This window comes from Quercus robur, chromosome 4 (genome assembly GCF_932294415.1).
Source record: "Quercus robur chromosome 4, dhQueRobu3.1, whole genome shotgun sequence".
NCBI classification, from domain to species: Eukaryota; Viridiplantae; Streptophyta; class Magnoliopsida; order Fagales; family Fagaceae; genus Quercus; species Quercus robur.
The window spans coordinates 55,867,963-55,894,938 of NC_065537.1; the positions used below are offsets into that span (position 1 = coordinate 55,867,963).

At 35.3% G+C, this 26,976-nt stretch overlaps 1 protein-coding gene across 30 annotated transcripts; it reads left to right on the forward strand.

Annotated features, from left to right (window-relative positions):
- Window positions 1–767: 767 nt before the first annotated feature.
- On the forward strand, window positions 768–26,210 carry LOC126723023 (uncharacterized). 30 transcript variants are annotated; one of them, XM_050426218.1, is made up of 22 exons: window positions 773–1,857; window positions 3,003–3,545; window positions 3,643–3,756; window positions 3,868–5,853; window positions 5,939–6,055; window positions 6,229–6,411; window positions 6,495–6,557; window positions 8,579–8,650; window positions 8,737–9,000; window positions 10,457–10,576; window positions 10,787–10,846; window positions 14,296–14,336; window positions 14,487–14,564; window positions 14,679–14,763; window positions 15,443–15,607; window positions 16,948–17,010; window positions 18,610–18,665; window positions 19,969–20,071; window positions 20,721–20,906; window positions 22,865–22,971; window positions 25,550–25,687; window positions 25,781–26,210. In XM_050426218.1, the coding sequence occupies exons 1-15, from the start codon at window positions 961–963 to the stop codon at window positions 15,566–15,568; spliced, it is 4,749 nt and encodes a 1,582-aa protein (XP_050282175.1). In that variant the 5' UTR covers window positions 773–960; the 3' UTR covers window positions 15,569–15,607; window positions 16,948–17,010; window positions 18,610–18,665; window positions 19,969–20,071; window positions 20,721–20,906; window positions 22,865–22,971; window positions 25,550–25,687; window positions 25,781–26,210. The 30 variants fall into 30 exon arrangements, with proteins under 30 accessions (XP_050282188.1, XP_050282187.1, XP_050282175.1 ...); XM_050426220.1 differs by having other exon boundaries at window positions 20,730–20,906; XM_050426205.1 differs by lacking the exon at window positions 20,721–20,906 and having other exon boundaries at window positions 18,607–18,665.
- Window positions 26,211–26,976: the final 766 nt, after the last annotated feature.

Here is a 26,976-nt window from a genome sequence, read left to right on the forward strand (position 1 = left end):
CTATCTTATATTAAAAAAAAAAAAAACATATCTCTAAGTCTAATCATTATCAAAATAGAGAAAGAAAAAAAAAAAGCACATATGTAACTTAATAAAAATATTAAAAAAAAAAAGTAAATTACATTAAAAAAAAGCTTACTTTGGCATCATTTTCAATGAGTCCAAAAGAACCAAAACTTCTACTTGCTAGACTCACACCCCAATTTGAATTAGTTATTAAATAAGATAAAATTTGTATTTTTCCATTGAATTACTAAGTGTAATCTCAGTATTGCACCTAATTTATGTCTCACTTAATACCCAATTTAGTCCAAAGGACTCACATTGGTATAATAATTATTTAAAACTGGGATTGTCAATTGATAATTGTGGAAGAAATACAATATTTACAATATTTTCATAATATTTTTATAATAAATTTTAAGTTGCAGGTTGTTACGTGTAAGCAAAAAAGTAATTTAAATTAAAACAAATAATAACTTATTATTTATATTTTATTGTAAAAATATTAAAAGATATTATAGATATAACACTTCTCATTACAGAGGCTAAAAATATTGCATGGAAAAATATTATCCTAAAAACTCAACAATATTAGGACCATAATAATTTACTTTATTCTCACAATTTGCCACTGACAAATTATGACAAAGTTTTATTCGGCAGAAGAGTTAAAGCAAAAGTGGTTTGATCCTCCAAAAAAGGAAGGGGCAAAAGTTGTACTATAAATTTTAGCGTTCTACCATATTTTCTAAAAAGTTATCAAATTCTCTCTTTTTAAGGACCCACCGGGCCTAATCTGGACCCCCCTAAACAAAACCCGCTTTGAACGACCCGCATCTCCCTCACATTTCTTCTACCCCGAGTATCCTCTCTCTCCTACTCTCTCATGCTCTCTGCAACTACACCTAAAACTTGTCAACTTCAGCCACCAAACCAAACCAAACCAAACCCAATAAAATGTCGAAACCAAAATCAAAATCAAAATCAAAACCAAATCGTTGTAATTCCAAACCTTCACTCGCCAACTCGGTCATGACTCAGAGCCAACTCATCGACTCGCTCACCTCCCACATCTCTCTCTACCACTCCCGCACCGCCGCCGACTCAGATCTTCCTCCGCTCCAAAACTCAAACCCTAGGTCCTCAATCCTCAAATGGTTCTCGTCTCTCACCGTCCACCAGCGCCAAGCTCACATCACCGCCGTCGATTCCAGGTTCGTCCGAGTCCTCGTCGACATGCTCGGCAAGGTCCGAACCCACGGCCATGGCTGCTTCATTGTCCTCCCCGATATTCCTTCCCGCGACGACCTCCCCAGCTTCTGCTTCAAGAAGTCGCGCGGCCTTCTCTCTCGCGTCGCCGAGTCGAACCGCTCCGAGAGACTCGTCTCCGAGTCGGTTCGGCTCTTCTCTTCCACCGAAGGGGAAAGCGTCGGCCAATGCTCGTGCTCGGTTCGGAGCCTCGATACGGCGACGGTGAGCGAGGAGTTTGTGGAGGATTTGGAGAGGTTTGTGGAGACCATGGATGAGGTTTCGAATGGAGGGTTTTTGAGAGGGGAGGAGAGCAAGTTGGGGTCGGATTGGGTGGAATTGGAGTGGTTGAAGGCGAAAGGGTACTATACAATGGAGGCTTTTGTGGTGAATAGGTTGGAGGTGGCGCTGAGATTGGCGTGGTTGAACTGTAATAATGGGAGGAAAAGAGGGGTGAAGTTGAAGGAGAAGGCGAGCACGGCTGCCGGCGTGGCGGCTAATGTGTATTGGAGGAAGAGGGGATGTGTGGATTGGTGGAGGAATTTGGATGCGGCCGCGAGGCGGAAAATCCTGACTGTGGTGTTGGGGAAGTCCGCAAAATCTTTGGTACTTTTCTTGGAACAACTCTTAATGTTTGGTCATTTGTTTATTTTTTCTGATTTTGGTGATAGATTGTATAATGTGGCATTTTATGTGTATTTAAGAATGCAGTTTCGTATTTAGGAATACGAGTGGATTTGTTGTAGTAGCAAAATATAGATGCAGTGAACAAACCAAAACCAAAATATGGATATATTGAATGCGGTAGAATTAGTAAAAAATGACAGTGTATGATTTTGCCTAGGCTAGAATGGTAGTGAAATCCATTGCTGACTCCAAAATTTTGGTACTTAGGCTTTGTTATTGTTGAAGTTAAATGTTGGAGTAATATATGCATTGATGGAGAAGTGGTTTTAAGTAGAAATAGTACATATTTTAAGGGTGAAGTGTAATTCATTTATAGAAAGTTTGTGAGTAAAAGGTTAACATATGGAATAGTCTTTGTATGAAATGGGTGAATCATATTTCTTTGTGGTTAGGCTTATGCATAAGTTTTGGATATTTAAAGACATTGCAGATTTATGAGCCATACCTTATACAGTAACTTGGCTGATTTGGTTATCTGGCAATGATGCAATGCTTGATAGGTGGACTAGATCATACGTAATGCAATTCTTTAGAAGGTATACAAAACTGTTAACCCCACGTGTGATTTTGATTTTGATAAGTTAGGGAACCTTTCTAAAGAAATCCCCTTGAACTCGCCTATAGTCTGGTAAAACCCATGGGCAACTAACCCCACCTGCCAAAGCAAGTTGCTGGGTAATCCAGGGGCATTCACCTTTGATGGGCTAAGCAGTTTATTCTCATGCCTAGGAGCAACCCCGTGTGTGATTTGTAGGGTAAACATCAGAATTTGTGTAACATACAGTATGTAAGGATCTTGTGCCATGAAGACGTGCTTTCTTTGTTTCTTATTTTATTTCTCCTTTTATTTAGAAGGATCTGTTGCATCGTTTGTGCAAATTTGTGTAACATACAGAATATTTCCTTGAGAGAGAGAGAGAGAGAGAGAGAGAGAGAGAGAGATTGCCTTTCATATTAAATAACACATGATTGAACCATGATGGTTCTAAAATTGACTAATTGCTGGTTCTAGTAATTTTTTATTACACTTTGTCCTAAATTTTTGGTCACTGTTAAATTTTCAGACTCATGAGATTTTGAAGGAGGCAAGTACAGTTTTGGAGGATGAGATGTGGCTTTTTAGTGCAGGAGCAGAACATCCGGTGAGATACAATCATACCATGGAAATGCGGAGGACTATCCCCAGTGTTGCTGCCAAGGCAGAGTTTGGCTTGATCAGTACCTCTGCTTCTCTTCTTGGAAAACCAACTTCCTTAGCAAATGCATTTAATAGTTTGCTTGTGCTTCATGATATTATCATGATGATATCATCATGCCACCATGGTGAGTATGATAAAGGGGAACTGTTTTTTAGTAAATTGGGATCTGTTTGTACCATTTCTGATTGTATTTTGAGGAAACTGCGAGGATTTCTCAAGGTTGTTTCACTTGATTGTACAAAACTTGAACTTCTGGAAGAGGGAATTGAGAAGTCATTACCTTATAAATCCAAAGAAAAGCCTGGTGCTTGTAGCCGTAGAAAAAAAGGGAGAACCCGTAATATGAAAAGGGGAAATCCTATTCCAAGGTCTCATCTAGATGATTTTCCATGTGAAAAATCTCTCATGGTAATATTTTATGCTATAAAGCATTTGCTGAAGTCCTTTTACACACACATACACACATTGAGATATTTAGTGATAAATGTTCCAAATAATATTCCAGGATCTTGATTGTGCGAATGCATGTAAAGAGAAGGCAGATTTGATGGAGTCCCAAAAGATTTTTGATATACCTCGGGGGAAGGAGACTTGCAGAGAGACATCAACTGTTCAAATGGTGACAATAATTATTACTATCACATTTTCATTTGAAATCATTTATCTTTTTATTGGTTTATTGGTATGATATTAATTGTTTGGATGGTTTATAACTGGTAGTTGTTATCAGGAACATGCCCAAGGAATGGTTGTTGGAAAAGTTCAAAATCCTGCAAGGAAGGGTAGGAAAGATAAAAACAAAATGAAAAAATCTGGGTTTAATAATCTCATGGAAGTGAGGAAGTATGAGAATTCAGTCATGGAAGATTCCTCGTTGTCTGCTGTTTCTCAAAATGAGGCACCAGATTCTGGTCGAGCATCTCACAATTCAACCACCCTGAATGCCACAGATGATAATAAAATTGGTAATAATATCCTTGCATCAAATTCCGGTCTTCCTTGTTCCGTTAATGGGCCTACTAGGGAGGACAATGCCACCCAAAGCATTCAAGGAGATTATGTTAATGGTTCTAGTGAAAGTTTCTGTAATATAGGTTCAGAGTGTTATAATTTATCAAATGATATGATTGAAAAGCAAACAATATCTTTAAGATTAGAGACCTTAAATTGTAATGTACCTTCTGCTGTGCCTGCATTGGGGCTTGATAATGTTTTGAGCAATGAAGATAGCAATTTCCAGAATTGTGAAAATAGAAGTGAATGTGATGTAAAATCAACTTTCCCTGACAAACCAATCCGAGCTTTTGACATAAAAGATGAATCTGTTCTGGTTAGGGAGCAAGAGAGTGTAAATACATTTGATACAGGACCCTCCAATTCTTCAGAGTACCCACTGAATGAGTGGCCCAATGTTACTCCTGTTTATTTTCCATCTGTTAGTTCACATCTCCCAGCTGCCACTGATCGATTGCATCTGGATGTTGGTCGGAACTGGCATAATCACTTCCAGCAATCCTTCATACCCACAATGCATCATGCAAGAAACTCTCCAATTGAAGGCGGGTGTAAGCCAATTCTGTCTCGACCATTGTCAATGAGTTTAGATTGGCCTCCAGTGGTTCGAAGTACTTGTGGACTGGCTCCCTCGGTAACCTATAATTATGATTCTGGATTTATCTCAAGGCGGCAGTCTACTTTCCCACAAAGTTTAAACGCTCACAGTGTGCAGCTTAATGCTCCGATCACTGATGATGAAAGGAAGTATTCTGGGGACTTCACAGATTCACCCGATCTAACAAATGCACAGGAACTAGCAGATGAATGTGACAGCCACTGGATATCAGAGGAAGAAGTTGAGGTGCATGCTTTTTCCGGGAAAGATTATAATCAATACTTTGGTGGTGGTGTGATGTACTGGAATCCTTCTGATCTCCCGGGGACGGGTTTTTCTCGACCTCCTTCCCTTAGTTCTGATGATAGCTCATGGGCTTGGCGTGATGCTGACATGATTAGGGCTGTTGATGACATGGTTGCATATTCTTCTTCATATAGTACTAATGGTTTGACTTCACCTACTGCTGCTTCATTCAGTTCTTTTGATCCTTTGGGGCCTGGACACCAGCCTCTTGGTTATGTAATTCCAGGAAATGAAATACCTGGCAAGATGTTGCATTCCTCATCAACATTGGCAGATGCGGGGGCTGAAGAGGACAGTTCTGGAACTTTGCCAAATTTACCTAGTGATGTTGAAGGGAAGACAGGAGATTCCCTTCCTTATCCTATTTTGCCACCAATCGTCGTTCCAAATTGGTCGAGGGGATCAAGAGATTTTAAGCGTAATCATGATCACAAAAGCCCTTGTGTTCCTTCTACAAGGCGGGAGCACCCTCGGATAAAGCGGCCACCGTCACCTGTAGTGCTTTGTGTTCCAAGGGCTCCACGTCCACCACCGCCTTCCCCTGTGAGTGACTCCAGAAAACTAAGGGGTTTTCCAACTGTTAGATCTGGCAGTTCCAGCCCTAGGCAATGGGGTGTGAGAGGTTGGTACAATGATGGAAATAACTTGGAGGATGCTTGTTTGCGTATGGATGGTGCTGAAGTTGTTTGGCCTTCTTGGAGAAACAATAATCTGTCAGCTCGTCCAATGATTCAGCCTCTACCTGCAGCTTTGCTGCAGGATCGGTTGATTGCTAAGCTAGCTCGTGATCAGGAACATGTAAGTATGGCACCTATTTTATATTGTTCTAAAGTTTCTCTGGTGTTTTGCAATGCATTTATTAGATGAAAATATCATTACACAGCCAGACGTTGCAATCCCTCTGCAACCACCAGAGTTACAAAGCTGTCCTTCATGGAAGACCTCAATTTCTTTGATGCACAGCCTCCTCCGTGATGAGATTGACTCATTCTGCAAGCAGGTACAAGGCTTTTTTTTCCATTATCATGATCACCATCATCGTCTGTCATTATGGCCATCATCATTATTCTAGGGTTTTTTTTTCTCCACTCAAAATTTGCATTGAGAATTTGTAGCTTTGCCCTTATTGACTCCAATAATCCATGTGACATTACAAATATGATGGTGTCCAAGGTTGCTGCAGCAAATATGGCCAGGAAGCCCTACATAAATTGGGCAGTCAAGCGAGTTACACGATCTCTCCAAGTCCTATGGCCCAGGTCTCAAACACACATATTTGGTTCAAATTCAACAGGTTTGTCCCTTCCAACAAGTGATGTGGACCTTGTGGTTTGTCTCCCTCCAGTGAGAAACCTGGTAAAATTCTTGATTCAATAACTACTTTACCCTGTGCTAGTACTTTTATGGCAAACACCTTATCTGCAAGACATATGCTATAGGAACCCATTAAAGAAGCTGGGATATTGGAGGGTCGTAATGGTATCAAAGAAACATGCCTTCAGGTATGTTGCCAATTATGTACATCGGTATTGTAGTAGTAAGGCAGTTGTGGCAAAACAGCTATTTGTGTGAGTTATATATTTCTTGATGTTCTTTATCTTGTAGTCTGAAACTCTTTGGGTTCTCAATAAAATCCAATAAAATTGTAGATGTTATACCTAAGACTGTAACTGTTTAAAATATACTGAGATATTCTATACAATCAGATTAAGGGAAATCTCATTGATGTCACATTGAATTACCTGAGAATCAATGATGCTCACAACAACAGTGTTATTGGTGCTTTTAGGAGTTGAAAATAAGCCAATATTTTGCACCTTCTCAACCATTTTCCTTGATTACTGTCCTTCTACAAACATTTCTAATTACTGCCAGAAAACTCGGAAATAATTGGAGCTGATAAGGAATGACAAATGTGTTAGGAGCCTTTTGGCAGTGGGTGCAACTTGGTGTAATGTGCGTTAATGTTATTTATTTCTCTTTTTTAAGAGCAGATGAATTCATCAGTACTAATATCATCAAACATACTTCAAATTATTATTTCTTTTCGTTGAGAAGTATAGGAGTGCTTTAGGTAGGAGTTATCTAATTTAATATATATCCCTCAAGTCCTTTACATGGTTAAAAAAATTGGTCTGATATAATTAGCAAAAAAGAGAAAAAAAGATCAGATATAATAAAACTGTGAATGATTACTGGCCTTGTGAATTCAAGCCAAGCTTATTGGTTAATTTTTTCCCCTTTCCTTTATGTAAGTACTTTTAGTGTCTATCATTGGCGTTCAAGGTTGTTGATCAACGACTTATTTGGCCTCTCTATACACATGCAGTCAACCTTAGCTGGTAGCTAAGCATGGGTTTCTTGGTTATTTAGCCAAAGTTTCATTGCACATTGTGGATTTCTGGTATTGGGTGGAACTTGATGTCGGAATTAAGAGATGGATTAGAGGTTCCACAATTTTAGGTCAAACAACAACATTCTTTTCTAGACCTGCATGTTACCATGCTTAATTGGACTTCCATTACTGATTTCTTTTACACTAATGATCATCAGGGTCTTGGAAAGGGGTCTTGAGGGCCCCGATTTAGCATGCTGATAGTAGAAGAATGTTGATGCATGGCCTACTGTGTTGGTCCTAATCTGATGCAGAATTTTTCCATTTGGTTCTGACCACTGCCATTAGATTTCTTTAAGTGTTCCTCACTCTCCCTCTTTTCATTTTAAACTATTTTTATTATTACTCTTATAAAAAAGTATAAAATAATAGTAATAATAATAATAATTTATTGGTAAGTAATTGCAATTATTATTATTATTATTATTTCCTATCTAAAAAGAATTTAATACCTCTGTGAAGGCCAATCTTGATACCAAGACTTTATTTGATGAAGTGTGAATTTTAGCATTTAATCAAGCTAATGGTGGTTAGCTGCCATGGAAGTTAATGGCAAATGAGATTTGCATGACCAAGCACCTTTTAATAAAAAATCTTGAAATGTATACATCAATTACAAACTGAAATTCCAAAGCAAGGAGTAAGGGAGCTTTTGAAGTGACAGCAAAGTCTGTAATCTTTACTTTTTAATGGTGTGACTTTTTTTTTGAATGAGATGTTAATTTTTGCAGGTGAATGATTAGATACGCAACCTTGTTTTCAACAGCTTATGTTTTCAATATATATATATTTTCTAAACTTAGTTCTTCTAAATATTTTGTTTGTGGTGCATGGCATTTGTATCTATTTCAAAATGGTAAATTTTTTCTCACCATTAGTGTAAACATAAACTAAATTAGATTCCTAGAAGAGGGTGCATAAACTTGTTGATACTGATTATTGTGGTTCTGTTCATGATTTTTTATTTTTTATTTTTTTTTTCTATTTTATGTGTAATTTTTACTGTTGTTATTATAACCTTCCAATTTTGTATTTGAGCATGCCATGTTGGTCAAGCTCTGTTAAATTGCATTTGTTGTTGTTCTTTGCCAGTTAAAAGATTGAGATTTTGTTGTATTGGTATTTCAGCATGCAGCTAGGTATCTTGCCAACCAGGAGTGGGTAAAAAATGATTCCCTTAAGACTGTGGAAAATACAGCTGTAATGCCTCTTCTTTCAAACTCTGTTAATTTTGCTTCTCTTTAATCTTATATGTTTCTTCTTATACTGTTCCCCTTTGGTCTTAGATACCTATTATTAAGCTTGTGGTTGAAGTACCTCACGATCTCATTACCTCTTCTGCCTCTAATGTACAATCACCTAAGGAGGAGACAACTCACATGAATGGTGAACAAGGCAATAATGTTTATTCTGATACGGTTGTTCTAGAAGATTCTGCTCTGCCAAAATGTGCACAGATAGATTGTGATACTACCAATGATTCAAAATCAGTTTGTCTTGACATCAGTTTTAAGTCACCATCACATACAGGATTGCAAACTACAAAGCTGGTAATTTTCTTTGGAATATAGTACTTTTAGCTATAAGATCCTTACCTTTTAGATAGTTATTAGAATATCTACTTCAAGTTCTACCCATGATTCACTCAATTTTGATAAAAGGTTAATTTAAGTTTTTGGGGTTAATGCCCCTGGATTACCCGACAGCTGGTTTTGGCAGGTGGGGTTAGTTTCCCATAGGTTTTACTGGCTAGAGGCAAGTCCAATGTGCTCTTCTTTAGAAAGGTCCCGACATTAAAAAAAAAAAAAAAAAAACGAAGTCTTTTCATTGATTTGATCAACTATGCACTTTTGTTGCAAGATATTAGACATGGTAATGTGGGTTCTAGTTAGCTTAATTAGTAAAATTCCTTGTCTTCAAATAAGAGATCTAGAGTTCAAACCCTACCTATACCAAAAACCAATTGGTATTATGGCTTGAAGATAAAGAACAATCATCATGGAGCGGATGCCATAGTGTGAATTCTATCATACCTATGTAAAAAAAAATATAATACAGATGGTAACAAGGGTTTGCTTAACTGCAATTAATCATTGCTGATGATGTACTTTAGCTTAATTGTGATAGTGTAAGAAGAATACTAGGTTAAGGGTTTCTTGGTTTCACTTATCAAAGGGTCTTACTGTTGAGCAATTTCTATGTTTCTTAGTCTTGGACTAGAGCTTGTAATCCATTTCTTGAAACCAACTTCAGAGGAACATCAGGGCGTGCATGCCAAAGATTGATGTTTCAGTTGAAGACTCTTATGGCCTGTTTGGATTGAGGGGGAGGGAGGGGGAATAAAGGGGATTAGAGTAGAGTTGGTCAGACCATTAAGGGCTGTTTGATACATGGAATCCTGTGTTCTCATGAAAGTTTATATTCTTGAGTTCTTGGATTCCTGGGGTATGCCCTCTTCTTTAAGAAGCAAAATTGACTTGTGGGTTCTTATTGTACTTGAGGTTTTGAAAGTATTGTACATCTATTGTCTTAGCTCAAAAAAAGAAAGTATGGTACATTAATATGTGTCTGTCAGTGTTCTTGTGAGGAAGGCTTATTTAGATCACTTAATTGCAATTTGATGAGCTGGTTTGGAAATGTTATATGAAAATTAGTTTGAACAGAATCCCCCCCTACCCCCCCCCCCCCCCTCTCTCCATCTCCCTCTCCTACACAGTAATCCAAAAAGAAAAAGAGATACTGTCCAATAAAATGTTACTTTGAAAGGCTGAAGTTTTCTGTAAAGTTGCAGAAGCCAGCCAGATGGATTTGACTTCAAATTAGGATGCCACCACAATTTTGGTGGTCTTTACCTTTCTGTGTTTTCTGCCTTAGCTTTGGACACATTTTCCCAATTAGTCTTTCTGAGGGGTTTTTATTTTTATTTTTTATTATTATTATTATTTTTTTAGGTATAAAATTCCAAATCATATTTCAAGTTCAACATATTTTTTTGTTTTTGTACAGGTTAAGGAGCTGACTGAACAATTTCTAGCGGCTACACCCCTTGCTTTGGTACTGAAACAGTTCTTGGCAGATCGTAGCCTGGACCAGTCATATTCTGGGGGTTTAAGTTCCCACTGTTTGGTTAGTAATGCTGCATTAGTCGTATTCTTTGAACTGGCTTGTTCTGTGACTAAAGAAGCTGCATGAACATTTTAAAATTCTATGAAACAAGATACACACTTTGTTTTGGTTGTTCTTTTGAGCTTTTACATTTTCTCATTGAGGATAAAAGAGAATAAGTCAATGGTGATTCTGCATGTGCTAACTTTTGTACTGTGACTTCTTTTACAGGTGTTACTTATCACACGTTTTCTTCAGCATGAGCATCATCTTGGCCGGCCTATTAACCAAGTTAGTATCAGTCTTTCAACTTCGCATGTTGTTTTATATAGTGTGGATTTTTCCCTTATTAATGACATATTACACTTGTTTTATGTCTTATAATTATTATAAATACTCTTTTTCTCTGGGTTTTTTATTTTAAAGATTCTGTTGAGCTTGAAGTTTGTATCATCGTTGCTGTTTCTTCTTGTATATAAAACATTACTAGCGCTATTCCTTTTATAAAAAAAGGTTGTATTTAATGTACAAAGCTTCCACTTTTGGTAGGCGGCCTTAGTTTGTTTATGGAGATGTTGATTCCTTGATTTGAACCTGCGACCTATTGCTTTTTTAATAGATTTCATTATTTATCGAAAAAGTGTCATATTTTTTTTATTGTTAAGGTACATGTGCATCTAATGAGGCTTTTTCCTTTTAGTAATAAGAATTTTATTAAAAAGAAAGAGGGCAAGAACCTAGTACACAGGTAGTATTCTAGAGCACCCAAAGAACTAACATCTGGAGTTTTAAAAATCTAAAACATCCATAAAAGAATTATGCATATCTAGTGGGTTTTTTCTTTTGTTAAGTAAATAATTCTTTAAAATGCAAAGGGGTGCTACCCAAGTACATGAGGTGTATACAAGGAACAAAGAAAAAAGAAAGAAGAAAACGAAAACGAAAAAAAAAAAAAAAAAAACAATAAAAGTGCAACAAAGAATTAATGAAAGTTCAAGTAATCTAGGAACCCCAGAAAGTCTATGGCAGAAGATGTAGGAGATGTGGAAGTCCATTCATATAAGGTCTTTAAATTAAGTATTTCAGCTTCAACATGCTCAACTCTTTCCCTGCAAAGCAACAAGAATCTCTCTCCAAACCCAAAGACACTTCAAGGCACAAAGTAACAACTTTCCAAACCCTCATTACTCTTTGCCAAAATGCCCTGTCCAACGTGATAACATCTCCATCACAAAAAATGGCATTACCCTGGAAACACCAAACAAGCAGAGGGATCATAGACCACAGTTTCTGAACCACTGCACAATGTAAGAAAATATGATTCGTTATTCTTTCCATGGATTTTACTCATAAAAAATTAATCCATGATAATTATCCTCTGTTTCCTTTAATTATCTGTTGTCAAAGTGAGTTTTAAACCCACGTTCTCACTCTACACCTTGTTCTAAGTGCCATTTAAAATAGAGTTCATTGGCCTTATGGTTCCCCCATATATTTTATATTAGGAGTAAACAAAAATTGTCTTCTATATTCTTGTTTATGTTCTATAATTATGTCAACATTAGACCTCAATTACCAAAGTGGTCTGTGGTAAGTCTAGGAAATATTTTACTTGTAGATACTTCATCCTTCTTGGAAATCTAAATTGACTGGAGAATATTTTGTTATATGTTATTGAGGGTGTACAATAGATGCTTGACTGATTCACTCTCTCTCTCTGTCTCTCTCTCTCACTGATTCACTCTCTCAGTCTCACTTCGATCTCCCACTTCTTCTTCTTCTTCTTCTTACATAGCTCCAGCAGCCCAGATTCTTAGATCTATTTCTCTTCTGCATTTCGTCCTCTCCTCTGGTTCTTCACTTCTTCTCCTTTTTATTTTTATTTCTTGTTGTCTGCTGCTTCTTCTACTTGATTTTGTGTTGTTTCTTTTTACTTTCTTAGTTTTGTGAGCCTTTCACGTGATAACATTTAAGAGGGCAACAGAAAGTTTCAGCTTTATTGACTTTTGAAATTTGAACCTCCTCCACTCCTATTTCAACATAATTACCAACTAGTTTTGTTTTGTTTTTTTATATATATATATATATATAATTCATTTATACGCATATCCCAGCGGTACACCTGTCCTAGTTTTTCAAAATTTGCCATGTTGCTGTGTTGTACTCATGCCCAAATCTATGTTTGTGCTTCCTAGCGTTTGGATATGTAGGGTTCTACCAGAGAGAGTGATTGATCTTTTGTTTGGTTGGAGGAACTGGATGGGAAAACATTCATCAAACATTTAGAATTTGGGTTTGTTTTGTTTGTTGTGGATTATAAGGTGGGAGTGCAATAGGCATACTTCTGAGGATATGGAGAGTATGGGGGATCAGCTCCTCTCCCTATTTGCAGGAACCTTGTTTGATTGGTCACGTGCTTGGGGACTCGCAACCAGAGATTCCATTTCAATGTTCATAGAGTCCCTATCTTTTTGTAATTATTTTGGCTACTTTGTGAACTCTTTGTATGAAGTAGTCTTCTTTCAATAAAATCATTCTTACCTATATAAAAAAAGAAAGAAATTAGTTCATTAATCTGCATCTAATGCCTTCCTTATTCTCGTGGTGGCTTTTTAAGTTTCTTAAGTGGATAGTAGATGAGCAAAAGTGTCCACCTTTTTTGAAATTAGGTAACTAATAACACTTGGGACTTGACATGTTGAATAGCCAACCGCATCATATTGGAAGGCATTCATGTAGGAGGCATCATCCTCTATAAGCATGAAATGTACTGCCTTTTTTTTGCTGCTATTGTCCTTAAGTTCTTTGCTCATGAATACTAACAATATTTCTGAAGTTTACCTTGGAATGCCAGGGCTGGAAACCTTGTGGGGGATGTCATATATATCCCCCTGTAAAAACATTTTAAGAATTTCAATACTCTGAAATGATAGTATTAGTTTAATGGGTGGCCAATGGACTTTAGGCCAAATTTTGATCTGGAGAAGAGGAGTGGTGTCATTGGTGGGTAAGGTCATGGGTTCAAGTCCCACAGGATATCGTGTCATATACCAGGTAAAAGAAGAAGAAGAGATTTTATAGTTTCTTACCACCAAACTAAAAGGTTTTTCAAGTGGACAGAGTAGTGACAAATCTCTTGTAAAGATCCAACGAAATGCTAGAAATGTCAACCATCACAGTAATTTGGACACCATTTCCCCCTTAAATACTTTGGCATGTTTTTATTATTATTATTATTATTATTTTTTTTTTTTTTTAAGATTAACATTGAGTAGTGCATAACAAACTTCAGCACATTTCTTGAGTTTTATGATTATTGATGTTTTGTTGGTTTCTTAACAAAGCTGGCGGAAAGGAGGAAACAAAATTCTTATTTCGCATTATTTGGTTCCCAACATATAAAAACCTCACGTTAAGGAAGCCAAACAGCTACATTTTAAGTCCCACCTGCCCCCTTCACAACCAAAATAACTGAACTAATAAATAAATCTAAAACACTTACCCTACCTTCTTCCAACAATCAATCAGGAAACCATGTTGTCAAGGTTTTCAATTCTCTAATTTGAATATTCAAATTTCTTACGTATCAAATATATATATGTAGTGTCAAATTTCTTGTGGCTTGGTTACATGCAAGGTTTGCAATTTTATGCTTTTGTTCTCTTTCTTCTGTTTCCAATTTGTGCTGATAGTCGTTAAGTGAATGCCTTTGGCTAATTACCGCTTTAATGTTCTTCCAGAACTTTGGAAGCCTTCTGATGGATTTTCTGTATTTCTTTGGGTAAGTAAAATGCTGATATCAAATTTTCTCTTTCCTTTTTGAAAGTTGTTATTGAATTGAAATTTCACTTTGAATAAAAAGTTATTTAGTATATACAACACAATATTTATAGATTTATTACTGTTTATCAATCAACCTCTGATTTTCCAGGAATGTATTTGATCCTCGTCAGATGCGTATTTCAGTACAGGGAAGTGGAGTTTATATGAAAAGAGAAAGAGGTTGTAGGTAATAGCAACACCTGCTTGCTTTCTATGTTGAAATCTTTGAATGATAAGTGATTTTGTGATTTCCCTAACATATCTCCATTTGTGTAACGTATTGACAATCTTCTGCTTGTAGTATTGATCCAATTCACATTGATGATCCTCTATATCCAACAAATAATGTGGGGAGAAATTGCTTTAGGATTCATCAGTGTATCAAGGTAAGCTAGTGAACCTTGTTGCAGTTATTACTTTGATATGATAAATTTTTCCATGGCATGATGATTGAAGAAAGGGATTAAACTCTAAATTGACCTGTGTGATAATATGGTGCTTCATAGATAGCTGCTTAACATTATTAGGTAACTTTCATGGTTGTTGATCATGCTTTTCTGAAATTGTAGGTAGAGTTTCACTTAACAAAAACAAATCTTTAATAGAGTTTCATTATTATTAAGTTGTATTTTAGCCAACGAACTCTAGCTCAAATGATACCTCCTCTTGTATGAGGAAGCTGGAGAGTGAGTTCGTGGGCTTAAGACCCTCCGAGTGCATGTGTAATTACCAATAAAATAATTCTTAATTTGTATGTTGGCAGGCACACAATTGTGGCAACATATCATGTATGCTTAAAAAAAGTGCCTCCAATTCCACAATGGCACATTAGCGCACAATCTCTTCATCTTAAGTGATGCCCAAATTACTGACAAGCTAATTAATTGTAATTTTAAATATTTTCTGCTACCCATTTGTAAGCTTCAACTGCCTGCTAACATAATTTTACTTTAAAAAAAAATATCTTTCTTTTGTATTAGAACTTTCCGTGCATGTTGGTGGAATGACTTTTGTGATTTCTTTTTGGTTTTATTATATCTCATTCTCAAATGTATTATGTTTCAGGCATTTTCAGAAGCCTATTCTGTTTTGGAGAATGAGCTTATATGCATTCCTGATTCTGGCGATACTTGTTCAAGGCCACCATATAGACTGCTTCCAAAAATCATCCCAAGTATTGATGTATTATAGTGGTCCTTACAAGCTGAAGAGTATATATGTGTTTGCAAGGTATTCTTCAAGTCACTAGTTATCAAAATACTAATTTTGATGTTTGGACTAATCCTTTCTTATTTCTGTTTTGGTTTCTTTGGGCCTCATCTTTTAAGTATTGAAGAACGTAAGAGCATCAAAACAGTATGAAATTTGTACACCTGCCTGTAAGTGGGCTTAGGAATTATAGATGGATATGTTTAGGGTTTTAGACTTTCAAACTAAAAGTTTTAGTTTGAATATGGCTTGGAAGATTGAATTTAATGCTACGTTTGTTTGGAGTGAAAATAGGAAGGATGGAAAATGGGGGAGAGAAATAGGAGAGATTTTGGGTTGGAGGGGTGTTTGGTTGGAGTGATTTTGGAGGAGAGAAAGTGGTGGGCCCAACTGTTTTTTCCTTGGGCCCACCATTTTTCAACCCCCCAAATTGGAGAGAAAATGGGGAGGAGAAGTGGTTTGATTGAAATTACTTATCTAATAAATTCACGTTAAAGGTTTGGTGTTTTTTTTTATATATATTTTTTTCCTGGTTCTTTGCAACGTTAAACACATAAACTCTGTTTTTGCTTTGCAATGTTAAACACGTAAACTCTTTTTTTTTTTTCTTTTTTTTTCTTCTCTTTTTCTAGGTTCATTGCAACGTTAAACTCTTTTTTTTTTTTTTTCTAGATTCTTTTCTCCTCATGTTAAACTCCTTTTTTTCTGGGTTCTTTGCTCTGGGTTGCTTATTTTATTAAAAAACAATACTTTATTTTCCTTAATAAAATATTTATATAAAAAAAGTTATGTAACAGGGGTATGAGAGTAAATTTGTACAAACTCTATTTTCAGTCCCTCCATTTTTTCACCCTCTAACCAAACACAAATGAGAGTAAATTTTGGACTATAGACGTATGTGTTAAGGATTTTACTTTTTCATGGCTTGTTTCAATGGGTGTTTTGGTGGCTAATGAGTAGGGAAATATAGGGATTCTAGGGTTTTGCTAAGTGGGAAGAAAAGAGGTTTGTGACTGTATCAGTGTGCAACAAAGAGAGAGAGTGTTCAGTAACCAAGTACTCAATGTTTCATTCTCAGAATTTCTGAATTTTTTTAGCATAATAAAAGCTTATTTATATAAATCATTGACTTTTACTTAACTTATTAGCGCTAGGATTCATAATTTGACTACTAAATTTACAACCTAATAAAGTCCAATAACAGATTAACTTGGACCTGAAGAAAAAAAAAACCCAAAATATTTGGAAACTTCTAGACAATTTAAGACTCAACTACTTATCAAAAAAAGTTAATACTCAACTCAAATACCAAATTATATAACTTAGACTCAACCTATTTACACTAGTCTCACATCTGGCAGGCATCACATGAGAGGCCCCTCCCAACAAAAACTCTGTAGTACCAAAATTGAGACATCCAAACAGTGAGTAAACCTCTTTTTTCGTTGCTGAATCATTATCTTTGAACAGAGTGGTTTTGTTTTTATAAATTATTGATTCTCCCATTAGATGAAGCTGATAGAAATGGTGAATTTAATCACATAACCAATTTTCTTACACTCCTCTCCACATGTGGGCTAACACATTTTAAATGGGAGGTAGAGTGGAAATAGGGTTCAAATTCATGACCATTTGCTCTAATACCATGATAAACTACCAATTCTCCTAAAAGTTGAAGTTGATAGGAAAAGTTGTGAGTTTATCACTTAATTAATATTCTAATAGTTTTAAAATTTGAAAATATCAGTGAACAAAAAGATTTTTTTTTTTTTTTCAGCTTATTAGTTCATATATTTTGCCAAGCATTGCTGGAGTTTGGGATTGTCATGATATCAGACTCCTAAGTTCTGTTATGGTTGTGATCAAGATGGTGCACGATACTTCAATGAAAAGCACTCCCTTCCCTTCCCTCCCCCACAGCTTTTGACCAGTGAATGCTTGACTTCCTTGTTTATCCTTTTGATTTAGGAGTGTATTGTTTTGCATCTAGATTCTTGTATCTTGGATTTATTGCTGTCTTACCATTCTTTGACATTGACGTAATTGGTGGGGTGTTCTCATATATCACTCAATATATTCTAAAGCAATTATATCTGATTTTTCTGGAAATGTCTGTTTCTCTATATCTTATCTTAGTTCAAAGGCTTTGAGAAGTTTAGTTTTTCTGGGACACTTTTGCACTTGTGCATGAGCATCAAAATTTCTAGTGGTTATGATAAACTTCCATGCTGTCACATGTGAATATTATAAGAAATTCCGAAATGTATTTGCCTCTCTAAGGACTTAAAGTGCATGGGCTAAGTACTTGCTGCTAACCACCCTTGGATAGGCAGGAAAGGCTGATTCACATGGAGGGATAATGAGAGTCTTGTGCAAATAGCATCCCCAGGATTCAAACTAATAGCAGTGTCTTTTTGACTTAGTTGTTTGAAAAAGTGTTTTTAAAATAACGATTTTAAAACCTGCATTTTGAAAAAAACACTTTTTTAAATCAGATTTAAGTGTTTGGCAAAACTAATGAGAGGGTGCTATTTCTATCAATCAAACATTTGGATAACATTGGTATAAAATTGATGTTTCCGTTTTGAATTACCAAAAAGCCCTAACTATGCTATTAAGGTTATCATATCTATTAACTTATTTTTTAATTTAGACCAGAAAGCCAAGAATGGGAGGCTATAAAGATGAACATCAGAAAGTACTTAAAATAAAAAATAAAATATAAAAAAGGGAAGGGTTTGGGTTACCCTGTTTGTCTTTAATAAAACAAAATAACATACAATCAAAAACAGGAAAATATACAATAGAGTATAGATGAATATAGAGAAGAATGCACATTAATCTAAAAAGGTATAAAAAAAAAAGAATAGAGAGAGTTGATAAGAAAAGTGGGAGAATCTCATCAAAAGTAGTATATTGGTTTTTGGGCTGGAGTCTGTTTCTGTCATCAATTAGAGACAAATTTAATGCATAATGGAAAGATCAGGGAAAGAAGATGATAAATTACTTGAATTTGACAGTAGGCATGGCAGATGAACAACTGTGAGGGCAACAGTGATGTGAGAGACCAGAGGACATGGTAAGGAAGGGGAAGTTTCTTTGTCAGATATTTTGGTCATTAAAAAATTATGAAGGTGATTTGACTATTGAAAATCCAATAAAGTGCTAAGTGCAAAACATGATTTGGGGATTGAATTTGATGTTTCCAAAAAGCTATGGGGCATGTGCAATTGTGCAGTTTCTAAATGCATTTTTTTCTTTTAGTGGTTTTCAAAACACTGTTCTTTTAAAATCACAAAACCAAACAGTTAGGCTTTTCGCGTTTCAGTAAAAAAAAAAAGCGTGTTTGCCTTGTGAAATTGTTGGGCCAAATGACCCTTAAAAAAAAAAAAAAAAAAACAATCACACACACAAAGAGCACAAGAATTTACATGGTTCGGCAATTTGCCTACATCCACGGGTGGCGACAGAGAGAGTTTCACTATAAAATAGGGAGATTACAACAGTGGCACAAGGACTCTCTCAAGAAACCAAGGCCCAAAATACACTCTAGCCTCACTTTCACAAAAGGCACAAAACAAGGAATCCCTTTGGTTTTTGACTCTAATATATGCAACTGCTAGGTTTCTCTCACATCACAACACACTTGATTTGCCACAACACATAAAATATGTAGAATCAAGAGATCAAGCCCTCTATTAATACTAGGTATAAGTTGGCATAAGTTTATGCCTTTATTTGAGTGGGTCATGGCACTATTCCACAATCATCAAGGAGTAAAAGGAAAATTTATTATTAGCAACCAAGTGGGAAACTTTTGATGGATTTTAATCCCACATAATGCCACGAGTGCAATCCACGCACCCTACTCAAATACAAGCTGCGTTTCATAAGAGGGGTTTTAGCCTGTCTGTTGACTGAGTGGTTGCAATGTTCTTTTCCCATCATCAATAACTGTTCAATTATATATGAAAAGATGAATTTGGTTAGAATCTTATTTTAAAGGCACTCTGATTTGATATGAAGCACCTGTCACCCAAACGTATCTGTTTCAAACCTTTGCACTTCATAGTTTTCTTATTTAAGAGATAGATGATTGAAATATTGAAGATAAGCTGATGTTTTTTTCTAATTTCCTCAATTCATTTACTCACTTCTCCTTTCTGCAATTAACTCTTTTTCAAAGAATTCTTTCTAGCAGTGCCCTACATTAGTAATTTTTTGGCTAATAGGTTTATGCTGCTGTAATCAAATTTTTTATATTCTTTTTTTGGTTTGTAAATGGTTTCTACTGTTGTAATAAAATTTTTCATGTTTGATTATTTTCTATGCTCAGCATAGGATTAGATATTTTAGATTCAATTTGCAGCTTAATCTTGCAGTTGATCTTTTAAAGTGAAGATACTCCAGGAAGTCCAATGTGCAACTGTCAGCATTTCCTCTCAAGTTGAACCTGGTTGATGCTAAAACAGAAATTTTAAACGTGTAAGTGGAGGTAGTAATCCTGAAAGCATATTTATATTTTTATTGAAAAGTAAAAAGATTTTCAGTATCAGGTTTTCCTGCATGGTCCAGAAATTAAGTATCTGCTCTTTGTCTTGTTGAGCTGTTAGTGAATGACTGTAAGTTCATTGAATGTTATGTGTTGCTACTTTTTCTACTTTTTAGTGTCCTTTTGAAAAACTGTAAAATGCATTGAACGTTATAGGCAATTGAGATGAAACTATCATGTCTTCAGTTATCAGCATCGTTAGAATTTCGTCATGATTTTTTTAAAATTGATTCCTGAAGTCTACTTCCTGCATTCTTGTAGGATCCTGCCATACATCACTGTCAGTTTCTGTACTTTGGTATCATTTCTTCAGTATTGTCTTTGTCTTTATTTAAAAAGTATTGACTGTTCTTCAAGGCTGGACCATAAGGTTGGAGGCTGATTATGCTAGGCATTTTGTGAAGTGTTTCAATTTTGTGTCTAGGTTTGTTTTCAACTAGGAACTTGAGTTGCTCCTGTTTGTTAATTATTATCTTGGGTCTATCAGATAAATTATACACAGAAATTTGGGTTATTTATGTTTTGAAGTTGGTTAAAAAGGAGAAAGCATCTTCTTTCTTTGACAATTTTGCCTTGATCTAGGAAGCACAGACTCGGATATGGGTACTGGTATGACACGACAACACAAGCAATTTCCAAAAAATTATAATGTGATACGGCGGGTATGACACTAGTATGACATGGGTACAACACCCCAAATGAAGTGTCCGTGCTTCCTAGGCCTTGATCACTGATCTGTTTATGGTGTTCTTGATTTAATAAATCATGGTCAGTTGGGGTTTGCTTATATGGATGGTAGAATGCATGTTAAATCAATTTTATTCATCTGGCTATATTCTGCATTTAGGTTGGTTTGATTCCATAGATCCTGTGGTTCTTTAATCTCTTTACTCATGATTATAACCATCTGTTTCTCAGTTTATTTTGACCTTTATCAAATGCAATTTTTTTTTTCTTTTTTAATATAAATTGCACTTGGAAATGTTGTGCTGATGCATTTAGCATCTGTGTAAATACGAAAATAATAATGCAACAAATTATTTTGTACTGGCCAACTTTTCTGGGATCCACCACCCATGTCATAGATAGTGGCTCCACCTAAGATCCTTCTCTCTATCTTTTTTTGGGAGAAAAGGAGGATCCGGACAAATTTCATGAGATGGAAGAGATCTGAATGAATGGAAAGTAAAAAAAAATAAAGGATGAATATCACTTTGAGGCTGAAAGATACTTTGTATACAGACTTATAAAATTCATTAAGTGTTCAGGCAATCAATTTATAGGTCTTCAAATCGTTCATTTGAAAAAAACCTGAAATCCTTCAATTTTTTCAAATGAACAGGTGTTTTCTGTAAAAGCCATGGAGAGAATATGGCTCATCTATTCTTACATTGTGCAGTGGCTAAGGGGTTGTAATGGTTGGTTTTCTGCTTGTTTGGTGTCTTCATGGTTGTCAGAATTATGGTTAAGTGATTTACTTTACCATTTCCTAACAACTTAGCTTTTGGGACAATTAGTAGTTTAACATGGTACCCGAACAGGAAGTCCTAGGTTTGATCCTGTATCCACTCTATTTCCCATTTAAAATGTTAAAAATCCCACGTGATGTCCCCACTTATTAAAGGGGAGTATGGGCCTACACGCGAGGGGGAGTGTTAGAATTATGGTTAAGTGATTCAATTCACCATTTCCTAATAGCTTAATCGGTAGTTTAACAAGGGTAATGCCTTATTTTGTGATGGAGGTGTTATAATATTGGAAGGGACTTGTTAATAAGAGGAGTATAATGCCTAATGGGGTGATTTGGAAAGTTGTTTCTTAATTTAATATGGTGTCTTCAGGGGAAAAAATGATACTTTGGAGAGAAAGGAATGATCATTGCTTTGAGGGGAAAGTGTTAAATTTGTGGTGAAGTTGAAGTTATTGTTGAACCCTTACATGAATGTACTTTGGCCTCTCATACTTATTTTACTGCAGACTTTCTAGAGTTCCTAGATACCATAAGCTTACGTTGGTTTTTATTGTGTGTATTAAATTCTCTATTTTGGATTCACCTTGTTTACTCCCCATGTACTTGGTTTGCACCCTTAGTGTATTCTTTTAATGATAACTTTTGCTCGTAAAAAAAAATTTGAATCCTGTCTTAGTTGGATGATCATGATACTTCCTAGAAATAGAAAATTTTGATTTAAGAGAGAAAATGTCCTCATGTTTGTTCAATAAAATACCAGAGTGGGGGATGATTGACTCATTCTATACCATATGGTTATTTTGGCTAGGTGAAAGCCCTCTTATTTAATCATAGTTTGGTACTGAGATTTTCCTTAATTGCTTGTTTAATGAATATGGTTACGATTTCCTGCTTGTTCTTTTAAAACCTGTAACATTTAGCCGTTCAATGCCCTTGCCAGTGTTGTCATAAACCATTTGTGCATGTGACCGAAGCTTCTTAATCAGTCATGCAAATCTACTTTGTCATCTATGGGTTCTTTTATGATGCACTGGCTTTTTGATGGTCCTATGACCACTTAAATAGCTTTCCTTCTGCATGTGTTCTGAAATCAGTATACTTTTCATAACTACAAACATGTAGGTTAATAATAATATTTTACTTGTAATATAATTATTAGTTAGGAGCATCTTGTTTTTTGGTTGGAAAAGGGCTGTGTTCTAAATATGTGGATTATTTGAACTTTTGATTTACATTTTTTGTCATTTATTTTCAGGTGAAATGTGGAGGTTGCTGGCAGAGGACTATGCTTCCATGTTTAGGAAGCTTTGACTTATCAAATTTGGGGCAGCCTTCATTCCCATGGCTGGAGAAGTAATTATGGTAATTCCAATATATACCTCTAATGTTATTACACAGCCTATGTTCGTTTTTAGAGTTCTTGTATTCATAACACTCTAATATGTAGCTCAACTGACATGTCATCATTGGTAATAGTATAAGATTGTGAGTTTGATCTTGTTTGGCTGTGTGACTTACTTTACATAAGCACCAAAAAAACCTACTACCCAGTGTGTATATATGGTTTTCCCTTTTCTTTTTTATTAACAAATTCTTATCAATAATTAATTTCCAATTTTATTACTATAATCTGCATGTTGTTCTTTTGTAGAAAATTTTAGCAATGGCAAACTCACACACCTTTTTATGGGTGGGTTGGTAAATTATTAAATGTGCTTTCTTGACAATGGTCAAGACTTAAAGTTTATGTTTTGTTACTTTGCAACATGTAGTTTGTCATTACTAATTACTTGATTCCCTAAACTTTAATTACAACTAAAAAAATAGTTACTTTATATATCTATTTATTAGCGGTAGTGTCACCATGTGATATTGCAATATTAGTTTGCATTGCAACTTACTCCTCTAGTATGATGCAGCACAGGGTTTGTAAAAGTAATATTGTTGGAATTTAGGAAGAAAAACAGAACTAAACTCTAAGCTTTACCACCTAGAACTTGCTTGGAATCCACCACCAGGCTTAAGGAAAATTTTCTAATGTACTTTTATTCATCAAATTCAACATAACAATAATGTTTCCTCTGGGTTGATAAATAGGGTCCCAAATTACATCAAATAAGGGAAGATAATTAAATCATAATTAGAATAGCAATTAAATCCCTTAAAACCCTTAAAATAAATTATAATAGATTCAAATCCCATAATTTGGATAAATGGAACTGATGCAGGATGAGCACTAAAATTGATTTTCTGTTGAGTTCTTGAATGGTTCTTGAATAAGGATCAATGTTTAAGGTTTGTAGGTTAGTAGAAAAATATTGAATCTTGATGGCTGTTTTGGGGCTTAAACAGGGGATAAACATAAGACAAGATAAATAAAACACTAGGTAATCACAGCTAGTTCTTCCTAAGCAATCACACTTAGGTAGGAGAAGGCAATCACACCCTCAAGGCTTAAAATAAGCTTCTAGAATTTTATTAATCAATCACTCTATTATTGGCTACAATAAAGCCTTTATATAGAGAATATTATTATAATCTTTCCGAGAAGAACTTGAACTCTAAATATTCTATTCCTAGAATGACTAGGAATACTGACAACAAATAATAAAAAAAATGACTTAATAACTCCTAAAACAAATAGGAGGAGTCAAAACATAAAATAAGACTCATGGGCCTTTGGTACAGCCCATTCCAGAAAATCTAGGAATTACGAAGTTTCCTTATTTCTTATTCTGGTAGAGCTAAATTGAAACTTGTAGATCTTAATTAAAACTGATCTAGCAGCAATAAAACAATAAAGTAAGACTAAGCAAGGTCCCATGAGAGTCCTCCATCATCCGAAACATCCCAAGGCTTGAGCAGTAGAGCCAGCTTTCCCTCACCTCTTGTAGGTCTTTAAGGTGGGCTGCCACTTGTGTTTCCCATCAAGAATCAATTAGCTTTAATCTGATGTCTACACCATAGAACCTATCTAATAAGCCTTCGAGTTTACCACTGCTATATACTTCATGCACAACATGTATAATTTTGTTAGTTTGCTGGTTTATTGTACTGAATACTGATTAGCTAAATAGGGTGACTGTCTTATTTAAAATGTTGATGATGGTCCTGCATTCACTTTGTAGGTAAATGAAATTTATATTCCTTGGTGTGATTTATTGATTTTCAGTTAAATTTGGGGTCCTATAATTAAGGAAATGAGGTATGCCATCTGCCAAAATAAGACTGATACAATTCAATGGAAGTAACTTTTTTCATAGGACTATTCATCTCTCTCTCTCTGGGGGTGCTCTTTTATATAATTTCTGGTAAACTTGATTTGTCCACACTTTGGCACCAGGATTCTTTTTTAAATTGCGCATGAAGGGGGTTGACTGGTGTAATTATGTGAATTTTACTGGGTTTCTACTTAAATATTGGTAAATACCAGTTGGCACACTTTTACTTGTCCCCATTAATCTTGCCAGTATATAGGGTGATTTATATTCAGTTTATTGTTATTTGTGATTGTCAGTATGCTTTGACAGAGTATATATTCCCTCAAAATAGTTTTGCAATTTAAAATACTAGTGTATTTATTTACTTTATTTTTAATTTTTTAATTTTTTAAATATGTTGGTTTTGAATGATTGCATTTGCTTTCAATATGATTTTGTTTTCCCTTGTCATGTCAGCAACCAAATGGAGCATGATTGAACATGTTCTGCCTATGCTAATAACCCATAAAATCATTTCATTGCTTCTTTCTTACATGATTTTTGATTCTAGCAACATCACTGTTTACTTTTCAAAGCAACATAAATGCATATATAAATGTTAAGAGCTGCCGACGCATACAGACAGCCTTCCCCAACTCATTTTTCAAATATGATTTCACTGGTTTGGTAACAAGTGCATTTTTTGTCTGTTGATATTTCTGAATTTTCCCTTCTTTCAGGACTCTGATATGAAACCAGAACCGTAATTTGTGCTCTGCCTCCAAATTCTTTGTGCAGTTCTGGACTGAGCTGATGATTGTGCCGCTGCCATGGCTACTACATATGAAAGGTTAAGCCATGTGCACAAGCAATACAAGGTTTTTCACTTCACCCTACTAATACTCTACCTGTTATATTTACTTCTGGTCACGGTATTTAACTAGATTAAAATTTTTTTTTCCCAATCCTAGCTCTTTGCTGGGTCTTTTTGGCTACAGGTTAGGTGCTGTTGTTAAAGATAAGACAGCTTTGACTACCATGTAGATCAAAGAGAAGGGCTGGAACCCATTTATATGGTTGAAGGCTGTAGAACAAGTTGGATGAATTAGCAGGACTTCTCATTTGGGAGATTTTGCAATATACTAATGGTTGGTTACAATTTATTATGCCAACAGTTGTGAAAAAATATTTGTCCTAAGACTTGGTATTTGTAAAGGGTTCCAAGTTCTAACCAACAAGATGTTTCAAAACAGCCAATTGTCATGTAGCGCAGTGGTATTGTATTGATTGGTTTCCTTCAAGGCTCAAATCCCTTCCGTGAAATAATTGAATTATAAAAAAAAAGGGGTTTCAAAATCAACTGAAATATTATTATTAATTAATCTCATTAAAATTCTATTAGTTTACCTCTTCATTATAAATGATTCCACTTTTTTTTTTTTTTAAATGAATAGATTCTCTCATAGTACTTATTAGTTATTAATAAAGTACATAAAAATATTATCATTCAATACATAAATGTGATTACAATATATATGCACACGTGAAGCTTGAAATTTTATTTAGTACTCTGCAAAATGTATTACATCATTGGCAAGAGCTACCTCTATCATTGGGTAGTTTTCTATCCAATTTTCAAAATTCAAATGTTTTTTTACCATGTTGGGCTAAGATACATTTTAATCCATTTCCTTGTCGCTTGATAATTGTAAAACACACTAACTTGGGCTATATTTTCATAATTCAAAGTGTTTTTTTTTTTTTTTTTTCATCTCTTAATGGCCATATAAGAGCATCTCTAATAGCATCTCTAACATGCTAACTCTTTCTAGCCTTTGTTCTTTGCTGGTGATTTGTTTGAGGGAGAGATCTATGTGTGTGTGAGAGATGTTCTAGTACAAAGAGGTAGAAAAACATAAACAAAAATGAAGATAAAGAGAAGAGAGGGGATGCGTGTGTGGAAGATTGTGTTTTGGAGAGAGAGAGAGAGAGAGAGAGCTAGAGATATATGTTCTGGTACAAAGAGGTGGAAAAACAAAAACAAAAACAAAATTAAAGATAGAGAGGAGTTGTGATACGTGTGTGGAAGATTGTGTTTTGAAATTGAGATTAGTTTAAGATGCTCCTAATTTTACCAATACGTTATCACATTAGTTTGCTTTTCTAA

Excerpts from the sequence above, each read along its gene's own strand:
- LOC126723023 (XM_050426205.1), top strand. The coding sequence starts at position 961 with ATGTCGAAACCAAAATCAAAATCAAAATCAAAACCAAATCGTTGTAAT. Across the intron at positions 3,757-3,867 it reads AGACATCAACTGTTCAAATG|GAACATGCCCAAGGAATGGT; the intron begins GTGACAATAATT and ends AGTTGTTATCAG. Across the intron at positions 9,001-10,456 it reads GATTGCAAACTACAAAGCTG|GTTAAGGAGCTGACTGAACA; the intron begins GTAATTTTCTTT and ends GTTTTTGTACAG.